A 19,646-nucleotide genomic window follows, 5' to 3' on the forward strand; every position below is an offset into this window, starting at 1 on the left:
GGAAATGAAAAAGAAAAATATATCCTACTACTACTGCCTGTTGATACTGTTATGCATGGACTTCTCCAGCATTTTTTTTTCTGTACAGAAAAATGGCTCTCATTTTTTTTTAAGTGTGATTGCAGAAAATTTAGGATACTTACAGCATATGTTGTAAAATTGTAGCATCTTTTAAAGAATAATGTGTTTACATTTTAGTGAGACATGAGCTTCTCTATTCTACAGATTTATTCCATTTTTGTGCTATAGTAGAGACTATTTACTTTGTTTTGTTTCTGCAGTTCTTCAGTAGGGTTTTTGCAGCCACCAGGATCTGAGCATTTGCAGTTTCCACGAACGTCATCACCATGCAGCTCGCAGCAGCTTCAAGGACAACAGTGTGCAGGTGTGTGATAATGTTCTAGATGAAATGAAGACTGAAAGCTGTAAAGTAAATGAGCAGTTGTATTCAACAAGAGTAGTTTGTTGCATGTTGCTGTAGCTGTACTTAACATCTTGGTGTGTAGTTTTTTCATTTAATAATTTTTTTCCTTGGCAGTTGAGCTGGAGCACTCTTATTTATTTGTTTTACAGCTCTACGTGTTCAGATTTGTGCACATTGGAAGTCTTCCTTTTTTCTGTCATGTTTGTTGAAGAGTTTCATTTGCTGCTTGAAATTTAATGGTCAGAGAATTAGTGTAATAAAGTTACGTGTGCTGTATGTAACCTAGATGGTTATTTGGGGTCAGGGGGTGAAGCTATTTTGCAAAGCCAGATGGCTGCCCCGGCTGATCTTTTGGGAAAAGGTCAAGATAAATTTACCTTAAATGTAAAGCATATTCACTCAATGATTGGAAACTGTTTAAGGGGAATACGGCTTTTCCCACTGTTTACATAGTAGCTGTCTTGAGGGTCTGTTTTTTTTCCTGAATCTTAGGGGAGAAGCATTTTTTCTGACTGGTGTCCTTTAAATGGGAATTTCAATTAGTGATCAACTTACCTCTTTCAGCTTTCTTCGTGAAAGATAACCTTAACTAAAATGTGACATGAGATGTGATATTTTCTTCTTCACCATTTGGCATCCCCCTGTGTATTTCTGCTGAAGTGAGTACTGATGTGGGTTGTGAATCCTCCACAAAATGTAGATTTGTAGGCTCCACTTTTATTGCATATAATTACTTTAAAACTCTTAGTCAGCTGATTGTGTTTTCTACTATTGAGTAGTTTGCTGGTTGATCGTAACAAATCCCAGTCACTCTGTTAAGCATCTTTAAGAAAATACTTAGTCATTTCAGCCAGAAGTTAATAGTGTTTCTGGATTTTTGGATAGAGTTATGGAGTGTATTGACTTCCCCATAGAAGTGCATTGATAGATACTCTGTGGTAAATTGTCTGCATATGTAGGTCTTCATGCTGAGTGAGGTTCTTAACTATGCAAGTGTAAAAAGCAATGTCTTTTTGGCTTTTCCCGGTTAGGAGTCACCACAGCGGATCACCGGTCCGCAGACTGATTGGCAGTGTTGTTTTTATGGTGTTGAGTTGCCAGCCCATCCTTCACAGAAGGCGCACACGTGCACCTACCTGGATGTCTTTAAAACTCACTCGACCGTAGGGAGGACGTGCAGACTCCACACAGAAGGCTCTCCAGCCGAAAATCGAACCGGAGAACATCTTGCTGTGAGACGACAATGCTAACCACTGCATCACCGGGGCCATGGTAGAGTAAACTTGTTCAGGCTTGAAAAGAAGGGGAGGGTTCAGTCAAAAATGTCACTTAAGACTGAAGAACATTGCCAGAAATGCAGAGGAAGTACCGTACCTGTCAACCTGCAGACATTGAAAATTGTAGCAAACTCCCTTGAAAATTAAGTATGTCCAGCCAAACATATGGGCAATGATTAGCATAAAATTTGAATACCAAATAGCATACAACTCTTCCCATTTCTGGTAGGAATATGGATTACTACTAAGAAACATGTTTAAAAAGATGAAAAAATATAAGTACATTATCCGAGAAATAATGTAAAATGTGTAGACTTTAGTGAACTGTATTGGAAAATTCTACCACTCAAAGTAATTTATTTTTGCTTTTAAAAAGGGAGATGTAAGATGGGTTTCCTCTTTAAATTATTGGTGCCACTAACATGCTGGTCATTTAATATGGTGGTTTCCAGTGTATTAGCATCAAAAATCGTGTGATGAGGGGATACAGAAAAATGTGTGAAGGGATAAATCAATAAATCCAAAACATTCTCCTGCACGAACGGCTGGTGCACGGCTGGAAAACCAAACTAAAAGTGAAGAAAGAAAGCCAGCACTCAACTCCTGGAATCAGGCAATCTTATTTAATGTCCAACTTCAAGACAGCAAAATAACATAACTGTACACCAACATGGTTGTACCGGTTTCGGTAAATCCTTCATCAGCAACCAAACATGATGTACAAAATGAAGACAAAACCTAACTTGTTGTCTTCCAACTTATACAAATTTCATATAGAAAGCATGGAGCGCCCTCTAGTACATAAATAAAATAGTGCACTAGTTCATAAATGCATGAAATGTAATGCAAATAAACACAATTATCCCAAATATATACATTAATATATGAACCCAAATATAACAACAAACGTGAATTGGATGTCTCAAAAATGATCATTCAAGCCAGGGGAAAATAGAGCCCCTAGTTTGATGATCCACATTTTCTCTTTATAGGTAAGCCTATCATGTAAAACATGGGATTGTACATGTCTGTACTTAATGTGATCAATGACCATAAAACAAAATTGCCCGTAGGGTGTTTGGAAATGTGTTTGTATAAAGAACTGGACCCCTTTTTGTTTTTAATATCACTAAGATGTTCCCCTATCCTAATTTTAAAAGGACGGGAAGTTTGTCCAACATAGAAGGCTTGACAATTGCACTGGGACAACTAAATCACCCAAGAAGTATTGCAGTTGGCAAAACATAAAATGTCATAAACTTGTGGACAGTTTTGTGAGGAAAAGGTCTGACATTTCAATACCCTAGGGCAATAGGTACAATGACCACATGGATAGCATCCAAATAAAGGGCCTGTAAAAAGGTGAGCTTGAGTAATAGAATATGTATCTCTATAATAAACCTTCTTGTAATGACTGAAAAGAGAACCCAAAGACCGCCCTTTGCGAAATGAATAGTGACACCGGTCCCCTATATATTTCTCTAAGACATTATCCAATTTTAACAAATGCCAATGCTTACGGATAATGTTCATAAATCCAACTGTATTCCTCCCATAGGTTGTTGCCAATCTAAGCAAATCAGACTTAACATGATCCCGGTTTCGAAAGGATAATAAATCAGTTCTATCTTGCTGATTTGCAAAACGATTGGCCCTCGTGATGTCACCCCCTAAATAACCCCTACTTTTAAACCTGGTGATAAGATCCCTCTTATAGGTTCATAGGTTCATACTAGGCTATCTGCCCTAGGGCATTTATAAGCCTAGCCAGAGTGTGTTTGGCTTTCGCCACCCATTTTAAATTAATTTTGCTATGCCCTTTTTCGAGGTTAGTATACTGTGCCTCTGTCTAACAGTGACACAGAAGTGATACCCGGGGTAAACCTATGATCTCCCATCCACTCATCAAGATTCCTCTTGAAGAGAGTCAGTGAGGGACTCTGCCTAACCTGGACTGAGACTTTATTCCAGAGTTAAGGGAGCCTCTGGGTTATGAATATGTCCCTCCAGCATGTCCTATTTATTTCAGTGCTGAGGTTCAAGTCTCTCGAGCACGTAGCTCGATGGGATTTGGATTTTCTGAGGTGCAGCATGTCCATTACTTCCGGGTTGGACATGGCTTTATACGTCAGGCACAGATCGCCTCTGAGCAGGCGGTATGCCACTGAGTAGAGCTGGAGTTTCTTTAACCAGGCAGCATATGGCATCTGTTTGAGCCCTTTGATCCTCTTGGTGAGGTACTTTTGGGGTCTTTCCAGTTGCTGCAGGTGTCTGGTAAGGTACATCCCAAAAGGGGCATTGTACTCAATTATGGGCCTGATGAGGGATGAGTAAAGAGGCACGATGACCTCCCCTGATCAAGATGTGAATCCCTTCATGATTAGGTGGGCTATATATAAATGTTTTTCTAACCACTTTGACCACGTGGTTGTCAAATGAGAGATTGCTATCAACTTGGGTCCCCAGGTCCTAATTACTTCTTCTGTACTTAATGGATTACCACCTATGTGGTAATTTGTGGGCACTTTGTTTTTGCCAAAGGGGATGACTATACACTTTTTGGGGTTTAGCTTGAGGCCATGGCTCTGGCACCACTTGTCTGTTTCTATGAGGCCCTTTTGGAGGATGCTTGTGTCGGCTGGAGAGTCGATTATGGTGCCCAGTTTGCAGTCATCTGCGAACTTGGTCAGCCACAGTCCTTCCGTGTTGGCGTGTACCTCTGAGAAATATATACCAAACAAGAGAGGTCCCAGGACTAAGCCTTGTGGGACGCCACTTGTAACTGGTTTGGAGTCTGACATGGCTCCAGCAATTCTAACCATGTGGGTTCTGTCCTTGAGCCAGTTTGCAACCCATCTAGTGACATAGGGGTTTATATTTAAGCTGGTGAGCTTATCTGTAATGCCCGAGTGGGGTATTGTATCGAAGGCTTTTGCGAGGTCCAGGTAGGCTGTGTGGACCACCTTCCCCTTGTCAATGGCCTTGGTGACTGTTTCAAAGAAATCGACCAGGTTTAAGAGGCAGGATCTGCCCTTAACAAAGCCAAACTGGGTAGGATCTGGTGTCTGTAGGTCCCCAATAGCTTTATTTATGAGGTCCATGATGATCCTTTCCATAGCTTTGCAGACCAAGCTAGTCAGGCTTATGGGGCGATAGTTTCCAGGATCCGTTGAGGCACCACCTTTGTGGAGAGGGATCACTGTTGCTGTACACCACTCTTTGGGTACCTATCCTGTAGTAAGGCTGAGATTGAACAGTAGTTTTATGTTTGGGTTTAGCTCTTCTTGGAGTTCATGTAGGATGCAGCCCGGGACACCGTCAGGTCCCATTGATGCAGTGTTTTTTGCTTTGTAGTGGGCGGCTCTTACCTGAGCATCTGAGATGTCAGGGGGGGCAGCACTTTGCTGGGATAGATATTTGCCCTTTTGGTGGGGAGGGGGGGAGAAGTTTGCGCTGAACCTGTCAGCTAGGATGTTGGAAATGTCTGTGGGTTCGATGTATTTTTTGTCATTTTGGACTAATTCTGAGCATATCTGGGAATTCCCACCCAGGTTATTAACATAACTAAAGAAAGCCTTGTGATTATCCTTAGTGTCCTGTGCAATTTTTCTCTCGATGCTGGCCTTAGACGATTTTAGGAGTGCCCGTAGATTTTTGCTAATACTGATCAGACATGCCTTCCCTTTTTGGGATTTTGCTCTATCATATGTAGTAGCTTCCTCCTTCTATTGTATAGTTTGTTTATGGCTGGGGTCCACCAGACAGGACGTCTGCCTTTGGAGGACTGGGTCTTGGTTTTATTTGGGGTTGCATGATCCATGTATTCCTGAAGGTGTTCATAGAATGCGTTTATAAAGGATTCTGCGGTCTGGGCCATATTTTCCACAGGTTCGGGGGCTTTGAAGGATTCCACCTCGGTTTTGAGGAATGTGAAATTTGCTTTAGAGAAGTTTTTCACTGTGGTTTTCTGGGCAGGGGGTGGTGTCGGGATGTGAATATCCAGTGAGATTAGTTTATGGTCTGATCTTACCAGTGAGGGATACACTTCTGGTCTGGAGCATAGAGTCCCCTTGTTGGTGATGATCAGGTCCAGTATGTTTTCCCCTCTTGTGGGAGTGGTAACAAGTTGTTCCATAGCATTTGAGTTTATAAATTCTAGGAACCTTTGGGCTAGGGTGTTGGAGCTAGAGTAATGCTCCCAGTCTATGTTTGGGTAGTTGAAGTCGCCCAATATAATGGTGTTTGGAGAGACCTTCATATTTTCCAGTGTTCTCAGGAAGGCCGAGTTGGGGTTCCTGGGTTTGGGAGGGTGGTCTGTAGCAGGCTATAAACTGGAAGGCAGTTTTACCCACTGTTAGCTGCACATGGATAGTCTGTGATGCTTCGTGCTGTGCCACCAACCTGGAGGTGTGGATATCTTTGATGAATATTGATACTCCCCCTCCTTTTGTGGTTCGGTCCAAGTTTTGGGGCTGAAAAGCATGGTATGAGGTATAACCTGGTAATGCTGGGGTGCTCTCGGGAGCCTTGAACCAGGTTTCTGTTACTGCACAGATATCGATGTTCTCCATGCTAAGGAGAGTTTCGAGTGCATGCATCTTGAGGTTTAGACTTCTGGCGTTGAGTAGCATTACTCTTAGTTTCTTATCCCTTGTGATACCTATGGAGGTGGGTTTGTCTTTTGAGCCTTGCCTAAAAAAGGCACTATGGGGGAAGCAAGAGCCTTTGCCAGTGTCTGAAAGCCCAGGGGTGACAGGTGCAAGCCATCCCTAGCGAAGCATCGTGGCTTGTCGAGCATGTCATCCCAGGCTGACAGGCACTGGATCCCCTTTGAATGGCACCAATACTTAAGCCAATTGTTGAAATTGATCATCTTGTCTTCATATTGTGGCATCATTCTTGGTGAGGGTAAGATGCTACTCAAGGTCAGGGTCATACTTGCCTGGGCTACATGCTCAGAGAGCTCCTCTATGTCTTTTTTCATGTAGTCCAGGGAGGTACGTCTCAGGTCATTCACACCAGCATGGACAATGACCGAGTCATATTTGTACTTGCCTTGGAGTGAACTGAGTGCTTGTGTTATGTGGCGAATCCTAGCGCCCGACAGGCAGCCCACCGTGACCTTCTCCTTGTTCAGTCTGGTGAACGGGACGTCAGTGTGCCTGACGATAGAGTCGCCTATTACAAGTGTATCAGGTGTGTTGTTTAGCCTTAAGGGCTCTGACTGTTCGGCAAACTGGCTTTGTGAGCTATGTGTTGCACGTGTTTTGTTTTGGGGTAGCGGTTGCTTGGGTGTCTGCTTTGGAGGTCTCTGCTGCTTAGGCAGATTTTTATTTAGAGCCTCCAAGTATGTTTTTGTGTGTTTATGTGTTTGGTTTGCTGTCGTGGTAGGTCTATGTGAGACTGGAATTGTAGTGAGTGTGGTTTCCTTCTCCTCCTGACTGGTTACGCCAGTACTGATTTGAGAGAGCTTAGCCTCCAGTTTGGCTATATGGTTGCATCTCTCACATGTGTTGGAATTTGTTGGGAGGAGGAGAGGGTTGTCTGTGTACATGAGGCAGTTGTAACATTGCCTCAGGATTCCCAGATTCACCAGCTGGACCGGAGAGGAGATTGACAACTGACCTTTGGACATGCTAGAATAGTATTGGGAATTCCTTTTTAATTGAAAAAAGGGCCAGTGGGGAACAAGGTACTCAAGGGGAGTTTGTAAGGGTGTAGTGCTTTTAATTTTTTAGTGCTGACTTATATAATTGCTTTAGTGAGCAAGTGCCAGGTAACTTAAATGCAATGTGGTACAGGTAACTTAAATGCAAAAACGACAAACAGTAGCTTTCTTTCACGTGAAACAAGGAAATAAGTACAGTAAGCAATGCAGATATCACTAGGGATCCACAGAAGCACTGAAAAGCCACGTTTTAGGTGGAATTAGCGTTTCAGGGAAATAACAAGCAAACAAACAATAAGCATACAAACAAAGCTAGATTCAGCAGGCCTGGATCTAGCCTATGCTACAGCAAACAAGGTGTACCAATTTCAGTAAGAAACAGTTCAAATATGCAGGCACTATAAGCCTTTAACCAGAAATTCCCAGCTCAGAAGGGCGGAGTCCAGCCTCTCCTCCCACAAGAGTGCAGACCACGAACCTTCTTAATGTAAAATAACTGGCCTGAAGCCCAAGTGCTTAAACCAGAACTAATACACTTTTAGAATAACAGACACTGAGCCCTCAATCAAGCAGTTCCCAACTTAGAAGGATGTAAGCTATCTGTCCTGCCACCACAGTGCAGGCCACAAACCTTCCTAATGTAAAACACCTGGTCTGAAGCCCAAGTGTTTAATCCAAAAGACTTAGAATGATAGCTACACTTTAATCAAGTTACTACCAAGCAGTAATAAATACTATTGAATACTTTAAAGAATGCCTGGATTAGTGCTCAAGTTATACAAACAAAGCTAGATTCAGCAGGCCTGGATCTAGTCTATGCTACAGCAAACAAGGTGTACCAATTTCAGTAAGAAGTTGTAATGGTCGTATGTGCGGGAGCTGGAACAAATCCTTTTAACTCGAAGGAATTGAGACTTGGGGATGTTCTTGATGACATGCTGGGAGTGGAAACTGGTGGCATGTAGTAAGGTATTAAATTGGGGAAATTTTTTAAATATCTCACTCTCAAGAGTGTTGGTATCCGTTCTTTTTACCAAAACATCCAAAAAGGTAATTTCAGATCTAGAAAAAGTCAACTTAAACCCAATCCCCCATATATTACCATTTTAGATACTCAAGGAATTCCAAAAGGAATTCCTCATTACCTCTCCACACCATCCAGCAGTCATCAAGATACCTCCTCCAAATATCCATCTCGTTGATAAAGATATTGTGACTGATGTCATAAATTACCTGATCCTCCACATACGCCATAAATAGATCTGCATAAATGGAGGCAAAAGAAGCCCCCATAGCAGTGCCCTGTGTCTGCCAGAAACACCTGTCCTTAAAAAAGAACACATTGTGAATCAGGACCTGTTCAGTCATGCATACCAAGAGGGTATTAAAACCAGGCATATAAATGTTGACCTTATCCAACCAGTATTGCAGGGCCAAAAGTCCTGCCCAATGGGGAATACTGGTATATAGGGAGGTGACATCCAGGGTGCACAAAAACCAATGGGACTCTAGTTGGGTCTCAGAGATAATAGAAAGGAACTGTGTGTAGTGTCTTGGATTCTAGAACGTATATGTACCAAAAGTGGTTTTAAGTATAATGTAAGAAATTCAGAAATGGGTTCCGTAAGGGAACCCCTACCTGATACAATCGGTCTCCCGGGCGGCCTTATGGGGTCTTTATGGATCTTCGGAAGAAAATTGATATATTGCCTGCTAGGAAAATCAACCTTAAGTTGATGACACACTTCATTATTAATGATGCTCTCCTCTGTAGCCAAATCCAAAACCTTGTTAACATACTTTTTAAATTGCAAAGTGGGGTCCACCTGCATTTCCTGATAATGATTATGATTGGATAACTGGTGATCAGCTTCGGCTTCATAGTCCCCCAGATCCTGGACCACCACTGCTCCCCCTTTGTCCACTGAAAGAACAACAATATCCTTGTTCTTAATCAATTTCTCCAAACAAATTTCCTGATCTTTATTCAAATTATCTTTAAACCTGTCCTGTTTATGGAGATATAAATGTAAATCTTTAAGGACAGCATTTTGAAATGTTTGGACAATGGGTTGCATAGGTGGCCTGAACCTGGAGGGCCGGAAGCGAAATTCCCTAACCTCAGAGGCATCATGATCAGTCCCATGAAAATAGCATTTCAAATTCAAATTTCGACAAAAATTAACCACATCCTCAGCAAAAAAATGTTCTTGGACAAAAAACCCAGGGACAAAACTTAGTCCTTTATTCAATATATCAACTTGTTGATCATCCAATAACACTGAGGAAATGTTATGCACATTGTTAACATTGGATGCTAAATCCTGGTCATCTGTTGAAGGATGTCCCCCAGCCCATCTGGGTTTGTGATGCTTCCTCCCCCCTCGTCTCTGGGACTTGTACCTAAAGGGGTCTTTCCAATAAAACCTCTATCCAAATTATTCCTCTTGGAAACAGGGGAAATGCTAATATGAGTATCCTCCCATTCAGTATTGGAGGATGAGTCCTCGCCATATTGCATGGACTCCCTGCTCCTTTTCTTCAGAATAGATTTAGGCCGAATAACTCTCATTCTCTTAGATGAATCAGTGGGCATATCAAATTTGACTCTAGGTCGCAATTCAAATGGCTTCCCCCTATCATAGTCTCCTATATCCGTAGTAAATTACTTGACCTTTCTATCCTTTAAACCTGAATCCAAAGTAACCAATTCCTTGCCAAGTTTTCCAATATTGTCTTTATAGCAAGAAAGTATGGAAATAAAACCTCCACAGTTTTGCTAATCAACGATACATTGGCAATTTGCTGTTCAACCTTCCTCTCATAGAAACTACTCAAAAGATCCACAAAAGTCATGGAAACATTTTGTTGGGCCCTCCGCCCATTGTGTGAGAAGACATTCATCCGGTTCAGCCACCATAGGTTGAATCCTAACCCTAAGACCTCTAGGAACTATTTTTCTACATTGATAGGCCCGAAATATTTTTAGATGCCTAACATTTTTACGAAGAGAAATGAGGTCTTTGGTCAATTTAGCAAAAGCTAAATTACAATCCTGAATAGGATCCCGGACACCCTGAACAGCATCACCTGAACCTGAAGCTAGGCCAGAAATTCCCAGATCCTCAGAGTCTGAAGACAGACCTTTGATTAAATTTGCTAGTTCCATCCCTGGCCAAAAATAAACGCTAATTCAATACCAGGTACAAAGATATATGTAACACATGTGAAAAATACAGGTTCCACACTAAATATATTACATAAACAATTGGTTGGACAATCAGTATACTAAATGCATAATTCATGTAACCAACCTTAAATCTTAAATACACTCCAAATTAGGTGAAACCATATGGCCACCTTATTATTACACTTCATAAACCACAAGGGAACCATATATGATCACAAATATCAAAAGTCAAGGCCCCAATTAGATATTATTATAGCCAACAAGCTTATTAAAAAAGCCTGTATTGAGCCTACAAAAGGCTCACACTACGTAAACAAAAAGGGGCCATATATATATATATCTTAAATCACAAGTATGAAAAGTATATATATTTATTTATGTATTTATTTATTTATTTATTTAAATTTGTTGACCGGGAGTGTCCGACTGGACTTGGGTCCATTTTCAGCGGAGGTCCGGGGAGAAAAGCTCCACAGTAAAATAAACAGACAGTAGTTGCATTGGATTACATAACGATTAACAATTTAACATAGATTAACGTCATCTCGCCGGCTCAGTCGGCGAATATTGTAGAAACCCGTAAGAACAGTCCCATACAAGTAGCTGACAGGGGAAATAATAATGTCGATGAGGTCATTGTTCGTAAGAAAACTCTTGAAGGGAATATGGTGAGAAATACTAGAGGCAGGAACCACAAGACTGTCGATGACTGTTTAGTAGAGGTTCATAACTTTGATATAGCGCACCCTTTCCCCATCAGAGTAGACAGACAAGAGGGGAGGATGCGTTCAGCAAGCAGGGGAAGGCAGAAGAGGAAACATTCTGCAGAGAGATATACCAATCACAACATAAAGAAAATGTGGGAAGGGAGGGCGAACAATTAGTTTTTAATATTTCTAAACGTACCTTGACAACAGATGAGATGATTTTGTTGAACAAAGGATTATCCTTTATTCCTACTAGGATTAGTAATTATGAAGAAACTATTAGAGATTTTAAGCTCTTCATTCGCAATTTATCTTTAAAGATATTTTTTAATGGTCAAAGCTCTCAACTAAGAAAGGAGTATAAGAAGTCCAGTGTTTTTGTACCTCTCTTACATCCTTTAGTGGCTGCATATAGCAAGCTGGTAGAGAATGAATTGTTTAAGATGTATGAGAATGGAACTAATAAGACTACTAGGAATAGACAGAATCTGTCTTATGAACAGAGGGCCTCGTTGAAGAATCTCATAAATGACCAGTCACTAACTATTAGACCCGCGGATAAGGGAGGAGGGGTAGTGTTGATGGATAGGGAACAATATGTCAATGGAATGAGACTGATGCTGACGGATGATATACACTACATGCACATAGAGCAGGATATGGTAGATAGTATTGTGCATAGGATTCAATATAACTTACAAGATTTATATAAAGCCAATATTATTGATTCTCAACTATATGAATATATGTGTATAGAGTATCTGTTAATACCAATCCTTCATGGACTTCCCAAAATCCATAAAAATTTGGAAAATCCCCCGTATAGACCAATTGTGGCTGGTAGAGGGTGGTCCACAGAACCACTATCCATTTACGTGGAAAATCAGCTCAGACCCTTAGTGGACAAGAATGTGTATATCCTAAGAGATACGAAACAATTCCTTTTAGATTTAAACGAGTCTTTAAGTAGTACGTCACTAGGAAATGAATATATATTTGTTACCATGGACGTGCAATCCCTGTTCACAGTTATTCCTAATACAGAGGGTATAGTGATGGTGAGTGATTATTTGAAACGTAGTTCAGAGATGACTAACAGTAAGATTGAGTTAGTAATGTTCCTCCTAGAATTGATACTGGAATCCAATGTTTTCTATTTTGAGGGTGAATATTATCTACAGAAGGATGGCATAGCTATGGGCACTTCATGTGCCAATAGCTACGCCAACCTGTTTATGGCTGAATGGGAACATATTCATCTATTCAGCTTGGAACTGTACAAGAAGCATGTGCCGTTCTTTAGACGTTTTGTGGATGATTTGTTCCTGATTTGGACTGGTACCTTAAGTGACTTGAAAGTCTTAATTGATGACATGAACTTAAGTAGTGAGTATCTCAAGTTTACTTATGAATGGTCAGGAACTAAGCTACCATTTCTAGATGTATATGTAGAAAGATTATCTAATGGTATGGTTAACACAGGAGTATACAGAAAGGGTTGTCACAAGAATTCCCTTTTATATAGGACGAGCATGCATCCAGGTTATGTCTACCAAAATATAGTGAAAGGGCAAGCAATGCGAATATCTAGATATAATCCTACTGAGGCAGGATATGAACAAGAGATGAATGACTTAAAAGATAGATTCTTATCAAGAGGATACTCTGCACATGATATTTCCAGAGGATTTCTTGACATGAACAGATTAAGAGAGAATAGAGCCGCACCTTATTTTGGTAGCATTCATGCAATGGAGAGAGAGAAGACCGTAGAGGTACATCCAGAGAGTAGTGGTTATGGTGTGGATAGGGGGCTGGCATGTTCCATTTATTTTACTTAGTGATGTAGGGAACATTAAAGATGTGATTAGAGGATATTGGGATGTTTTAACTATAGATCTCATACACTTAAAGATATTGTTGGTGATGCACCTAGGTTTATTTATAGGAATAAGAAAAATTTAAGAAGGTTACTATGTTATCCATCAGAACAAATACACAGTGAAAATCTCTCAGGATATGGTACAATGAAGTGCAATGAGTGTAATTTTTGCAATTACATAACTACAGATAACATGTTTACACATCCAATAACCCTAAGAGAATATCAGTTTAAAGTGAGGGGTACTTGTTTGTCGTCTAATGTCATTTACCTAGCTTCCTGCATAGAATGCGATGCATTCTATGTTGGTAAAACAAACAGGAAGCTAAGGGATCGAATACGGGAGCATATATATAACATTAGGGTTGGTATGAAGACCAATGCATTGGCGAGACATGTAATGGAGAGAGGGCATGAACACACTTTTCAGTTTTTAATAATGGAACAGATTATACCAGGACCAAGAGGGGGTGATATTAGGACATTTACTGAAACAAGGGAAGCCAACTGGATTATTAGATTGAAGTCTGACACCCCACCTGGTGTGAATGCTATGGTTTCAGTGAAACCATTTTTAAAATCTAGGAAATTGCCCAGATAATTTTATCAGTTTGTGTACCTGTATTGTTTTTATTTAATTTTTTATATGTATGTAGTGATACATTATTAACAATGAGCTCAGTATTTGTATAAGTAGATAGTTTTGTATATGAATATATTGAATTATTTAGATGCACTATATACCTTTAAATTTTAAATAATTGAATGCTTTTCCCGCCTAAGTAATGTATTTAAATTGTGTGTGTAACAATTAACTGATAGGTCTGAAGAAGCCATATCGGTGAAAGCGCTTACCTGCAGTCACTTTTCGTTGTGAATAAAAGCTTTTTCCTTGGATTATCGGAGCTCGTGTTTTGTGTGCATACCATACTGAATATATGTGGGACCGTTTACTATTTATAGCGTCAGCGTTTGGTTTGCCTGCCCTATCTCTAATTTCTGTATTAACATAGAAATTACTTACAACATATTTACAGATGAAGAACATAGTACATCAGTAGACAACTAGAATCTTTATCTGTGAAGTACATAACAGGCATTAACAAATGTAATAATGAGAAGTTCCTGCTGTATAATAAGTACTAGGCTTATGAGCATCTGAGCTTGCTATCATCAAGGTAGTTAGTGAAGGTGAAAGAAAGGTAGTAGTTGGATGGGGTGGATGATATTAGAGTGGGAGTTGCAAGGGCATAGCCAGCATGTTTTTAGGTGCGCTTTTAATAAAGTTTTGAAGTTGGTGCATGATGGTACGGAGGTAATTGTGGGTGGGAGTGAGTTCCATAATTTGGCTATGGCGCAAGAGAATAGTGCTTCACCAGCAGAGTTATTGGCTTTAGTGATTGAGTATCCTTGGCCAGTGGTGGAAAAGCAGTAAATAAGATATGTTCAGAAGAACTATCATGATGTCCGGAACAATAAAGTAAAAATTATCCAATCTTCTAATTATAAACCAAAAAAATTTTTTTTTTGGATAAACCGAATAGTCCATGCAAATATAACCCCCAAGGTATAATACATCACATAGCATATACCATCAAAAAAGAAAAAAATCCTAAACCTCAAAAGGGCCCAGAGACGAAAAGAGAGGCGGAAGACTTACACACTAATAACTCACTAACTCCACATTACCAAATACAGAAATAGAGAGTAATACATATAGAATGCATATAAAAAAACATGTGAAACATATAAGCTCAAAAGCCCACCAATTTTACATATAATAAGCTATTAATTCTATAGAAAACGGTTATGAAGGCCAGCTTTTAAAAGTGAGCCCAATGGAACAAACCCAAAACAACAATTGTATAGAAAATAAACTGATGCCTAAATATAATTGAAAAGAACAAACATACAACATATCTTAAAAAAATATATACTGCTCCTAACCTATCCATAATAATAGTAATAATGGCAGTACATGACATAAGAATGCAAATATGTTTGAAAACAACCAGCATATCAGATTGAACAATTATCTAAATTTGTCATAAATATGATACCATGTAAGATGTCAAACAATTGACAAACAAATGATGAACCATTAATAAATACTTGCAAGAATAAAGTCCTCATGAAATGTTCCGCCATACAAAAAAAGAAAAAATATAGTCACGTTAAGTTCTCAGTCCAATTGACCACAAAGTCCCAATATAAACCCATATGCGACTGGGAACATCCAAACAGGAACTCTGGATTTTGAAAAAAGAATCAGCATCCCAAAACACCAAACAACCATCATTCCACCATATTATAAGGCGCTCCAAAGCTTTCTAATCCAAATATGTAATGCCATCCAGGGGAAGCCATCAGCAGGAGACAAAAACCTTCAATAAATCCAAAACATCCTCCTGCAGGAATGGCTGGTGCACGGCTGGAAAACCAAACCAAAAGTGAAGAAAGAAAGCCAGCACTCAACTCCTGGAATCAGGCAATCTTATTTAATGTCCAACTTCAAGACAGCAAAATAACATAACCGTACACCAACATGGTTGTACCGGTATCGGTAAATCCGTCATCAGCAACCAAACATGATGTACAAAATGAAGACAAAACCTAACTTGCTGTCTTCCAACTTATACAAATTTCATATAGAAAGCATGGAGCACCCTCTAGTGCATCAATAAAATAGTGCACTAGTTCATAAATGCATGAAATGTAATGCAAATAAACACAATTATCCCAAATATATACATTAATATATGAACCCAAATATAACAACAAACGTGAATTGGATGCCTCAAAAATGATCGTTCAAGCCAGGGGAAATAGAGCCCCTAGTTTGATGATCCACATTTTCTCTACGGGCAATTTTTGTTTTATGGTCATTGATCACATTAAGGACAGACATGTACAATCCCATGTTTTACATGATAGGCTTACCTATAAAGAGAAAATGTGGATCATCAAACTAGGGGCTCTATTTTCCCCTGGCTTGAATGATCATTTCTGAGGCATCCAATTCACATGTTTGTTGTTATATTTGGGTTCATATATTAATGTATATATTTGGGATAACTGTGTTTATTTGCATTACATTTCATGTATTTATGAACTAGTGCACTATTTTATTGATGCACTAGAGGGCGCTCCATGCTTTCTATATGAAATTTGTATAAGTTGGAAGACAGCATGTTAGGTTTTGTCTTCATTTTGTACATCATGTTTGGTTGCTGATGAAGGATTTACCGAAACCGGTACAACCATGTTGGTGTACGGTTATGTTATTTTGCTGTCTTGAAGTTGGACATTAAATAAGATTGCCTGATTCCAGGAGCTGAGTGCTGGCTTTCTTTCTTCACTTAAGGGATAAATAAGCCTGAAAATAGGCACATACCTCCAAACATAAGTACATCAGGCCTGAAAATAACCTTCCTTCAAGATGCAGACAGTTGACGTGTCTGTTAGGTACACTGACTGTGGCAGGGAGATCCAAGAAACAAAAATTTGTTAGAAAAGAGGGGCAGTCTGAAGAATGGAAAAATTCCTTTACTTCACACTACATTTGTTTGATGGTGGAAAAAAGCAAAGCAACATGTCACATATGATGTTTTAACTAACTTTGATACACTGCCTCCCCTCTTTGTAAAACGTTCAAAACCACTGAGTCTAGTAACTATTATGCCTTGTCAGTCCCTACCTTAGACTGTCCCTCCTCTCTCAAGGAGGGCTAGTGCGACTTATAAATATCCATCTAATTATCCTGGTCAATTTGAAGGAAGATAGTGCATCACACTGCTTTATCTGCTGGGGAGTCCATTCTTGAGGTAAAGGAGATGCCAAGTAAAGAAAGTCTCTCCACATTTTTTTATTTATCTGCAGTAGCAAGTCTAGATAACATTTGCTGGTATTTGTGGGACTGTTTGATATGTGAAGTTACAGAAGAGTCTGAATCACTGGGTCAGTCATTGCTCTGAAGCATACCTCTCAACCTGTAAACATTTAAAACAGGTACAAAGTCTCTCGAAAAGCAGGTACATTCAGCCATAAATCTGGACATCGGATTAGTATAACATTTGAATACCAGCTGGCACATAACTCTTCCACTTCAGTAGGCATGTGGGATACTACTCAGGAACACGTTTAAAACAGAGTGAATACAAAAAAGATGGAAAAAATATAAAAACATTATCAAAGAGAGGGTAAAATATGTAGACTTTAATGAACTGTATTCCAAAATGCTACAAAACAAGATTTAATATTTGCTTCTGAAAATGGAGATATAGGACGTGCCATCTTTCTTTAAATTATTGCTGTCACTACTGTGTTCATAGGTAGGTTCTAGGCTATCCGCCCAAGGGCCTACATAAGCCTAGCCAACAAGGTTCCCTGGCTTACACCACCCAAGAAAGTTATTGTCCTGTGCCACTGTCGAGCAGAGACACAGAAGTGATCCCCGGGGTGTATTTCCTATTTCCCATCCACTCATCAAGATTTTTCTTGAAGAGTGCTAATGAAGAACTTTGCTTGACATAGATGGGTAGCCTGTTCCAGAGTATGGGAAGTCTCTGGGATAGGAATCTATCCCTCCAGCATGTCCTGTTTATTGTGGTGACAAGGTTTAGGTCCCTAGAGCGTGTAGCTTAGAGGGATTGGGATTTCTTTAGGTGTAGCATGTCCAACAGCTCTGGGTTTGGCACAGCTTTATATGTTAGGCAGAGATCACCTTGGAGTAGGCGATATTCTACGGAGTAAAGCTGAAGTTTTTTGAGATGGTCAGTGTAGGGCATTTGTTTGAGTCCAGTAATCCTCTGTGAGGTACTTCTGTGGCCTTTCCAGCTGCTGCAGATGTCTTGTGAGGTAAAAGGAGCGTTGTACTCTATAATGGGTCTAATGAGGGAAGAGGGGAACGATGACCTTTTTTTTCCTGGATGAGAACCCTTTTATGATGAGGTGTGCCACGTAGAAGCACTTCCTGACTACTGTGGCGATGTGACTATCAAAGGAGAGACTACTGTCCACCTGGGTCCCAAGGTCTCTTATCACGCATTCGGTGTTAAGTAGATTGCTGCCTATGTGGTAGTTCATGGGTACAGAGTTTTTACCAAAGGGGATGACACTGCACCTTTTGGCATTGAGCTTGAGGCCATGGCTCTGACACCAGGCATCTGTCTCAGAGAGGCCCTTCTGTAGGATGTTCACATCATTTAGGGACTTGACTATGGCTCCTAGTTTGCAGTCATCTGCGAACTTCGTTAGCCAGAGGCCTTCTGTGTTAGCCTGTACTTCAGAGAAGTAGATACCAAATAGGAGCGGTCCCAGGACAGAACCCTGTGGTACTCCAATTGTCACTGGTTTGAGGTCAGATTTGGAGTCTGCAACTTTTACAGTGTGGGTTCTGTCAGTGAGCCATTTGGCAACCCATCATGTGACGTAGGGATTTATGCCTAGTTTATTGAGTTTAGCTATAATTCCAGAATGGGGATGATGTCGAAAGCCTTGGCAAGGTCAAGATAGGCTGTGTGAACCACCTTACCCTCATCTACGGCTTTGGTGACTGCCTCAAAGAAGTCGATCAGGTTCAGGAGGCGTGATCTGCCTTTCACAAACCTGAACTGGGTGGGATCCAGAGTTTGGAAGTTACCATTGTCTTTGTTTATGAGTTCCATGATGATACGTTCCATGACCTTGCAGACCAGGCTCGTCAGGCTAATAGGTCTGTAGTTCCCGGGATCAGTGGTGGCTCCCCCTTTGTGGAGTGGGGTAACTGTTGCTGTGCGCCATTCAGTGGGCACAAAGCCTGATGCAAGGCTATTATTGAACATGGTGCTTAAGTGAGGAGCCAGTTCATTCTGAAGTTTGTGAAAAACGCAGCCTGGGATGTTGTTCGGTCCCATGGATGCTGTGTTTCTGGCTTTAGAGAGTGCAGCTTTCACTTGCATAGTTGTGATTACAGGGACTCTGCATTCTTCCTGTATAGATATGGACCCTTTAGGGGGTGAGGGGAGTAAAGTTAGCACTGAACCTGTCTGCCAGGATGTTGGCAATATCAGTTGGTTCTGTAATTTTCGTGCCTTTGTGCTGTAACTCAGAGCAGATCTGGGTGTTGCCTTTGAGATTCTTGACATAGCTGTAGAATGCTTTGTGGTTGTCCTTGGAATTAGTGGCGATTTTATTTTCATAGCTAGCTTTGGAGGATCTTATAAGGGATCTCAGCTTCTTACTGAGGCTGACCAGGAAGCTCCTCCACTCATGGGATTTTACTCTCTTTTGCAACAGTTTCTTCCTTCTGTTGTACAGTTTGTTTATGGCAGGGGACCACCAGATTGGCTTCCTTTTTTTGGGAGGATAGCGTCTTGGTTCTGTTTGGGATAGCACGATCCATGCACTCATGCAAGTGCTTATAGAGTGCATTTGTGTAGGATTCAGCAGTTGTAACTGTATTGTCCATCTGCATGGGTGTCATGAAGTTCACTACTTCTGTCTTAAGAAGCATGAAGT

General features: G+C 40.4%; 1 protein-coding gene across 11 annotated transcripts in view; it reads left to right on the top strand.

Annotated features, from left to right (window-relative positions):
* R3HDM1 (R3H domain containing 1) overlaps positions 1–19,646 on the top strand; it is a 2,579,330-nt gene that overhangs the window by 2,210,412 nt on the left and 349,272 nt on the right. For all 11 annotated transcript variants that reach the window (XM_044074947.1, XM_044074954.1, XM_044074957.1 and 8 more), the window contains one exon: positions 282–385. In XM_044074947.1, the coding sequence (XP_043930882.1) occupies positions 282–385 (104 nt within the window). The remainder of the gene's footprint in view (positions 1–281; positions 386–19,646) is intronic.

Source organism: Protopterus annectens, chromosome 6.part0, assembly GCF_019279795.1.
Source record: "Protopterus annectens isolate FY-2018-M chromosome 6.part0, PAN1.0, whole genome shotgun sequence".
NCBI classification, from domain to species: Eukaryota; Metazoa; Chordata; order Ceratodontiformes; family Protopteridae; genus Protopterus; species Protopterus annectens.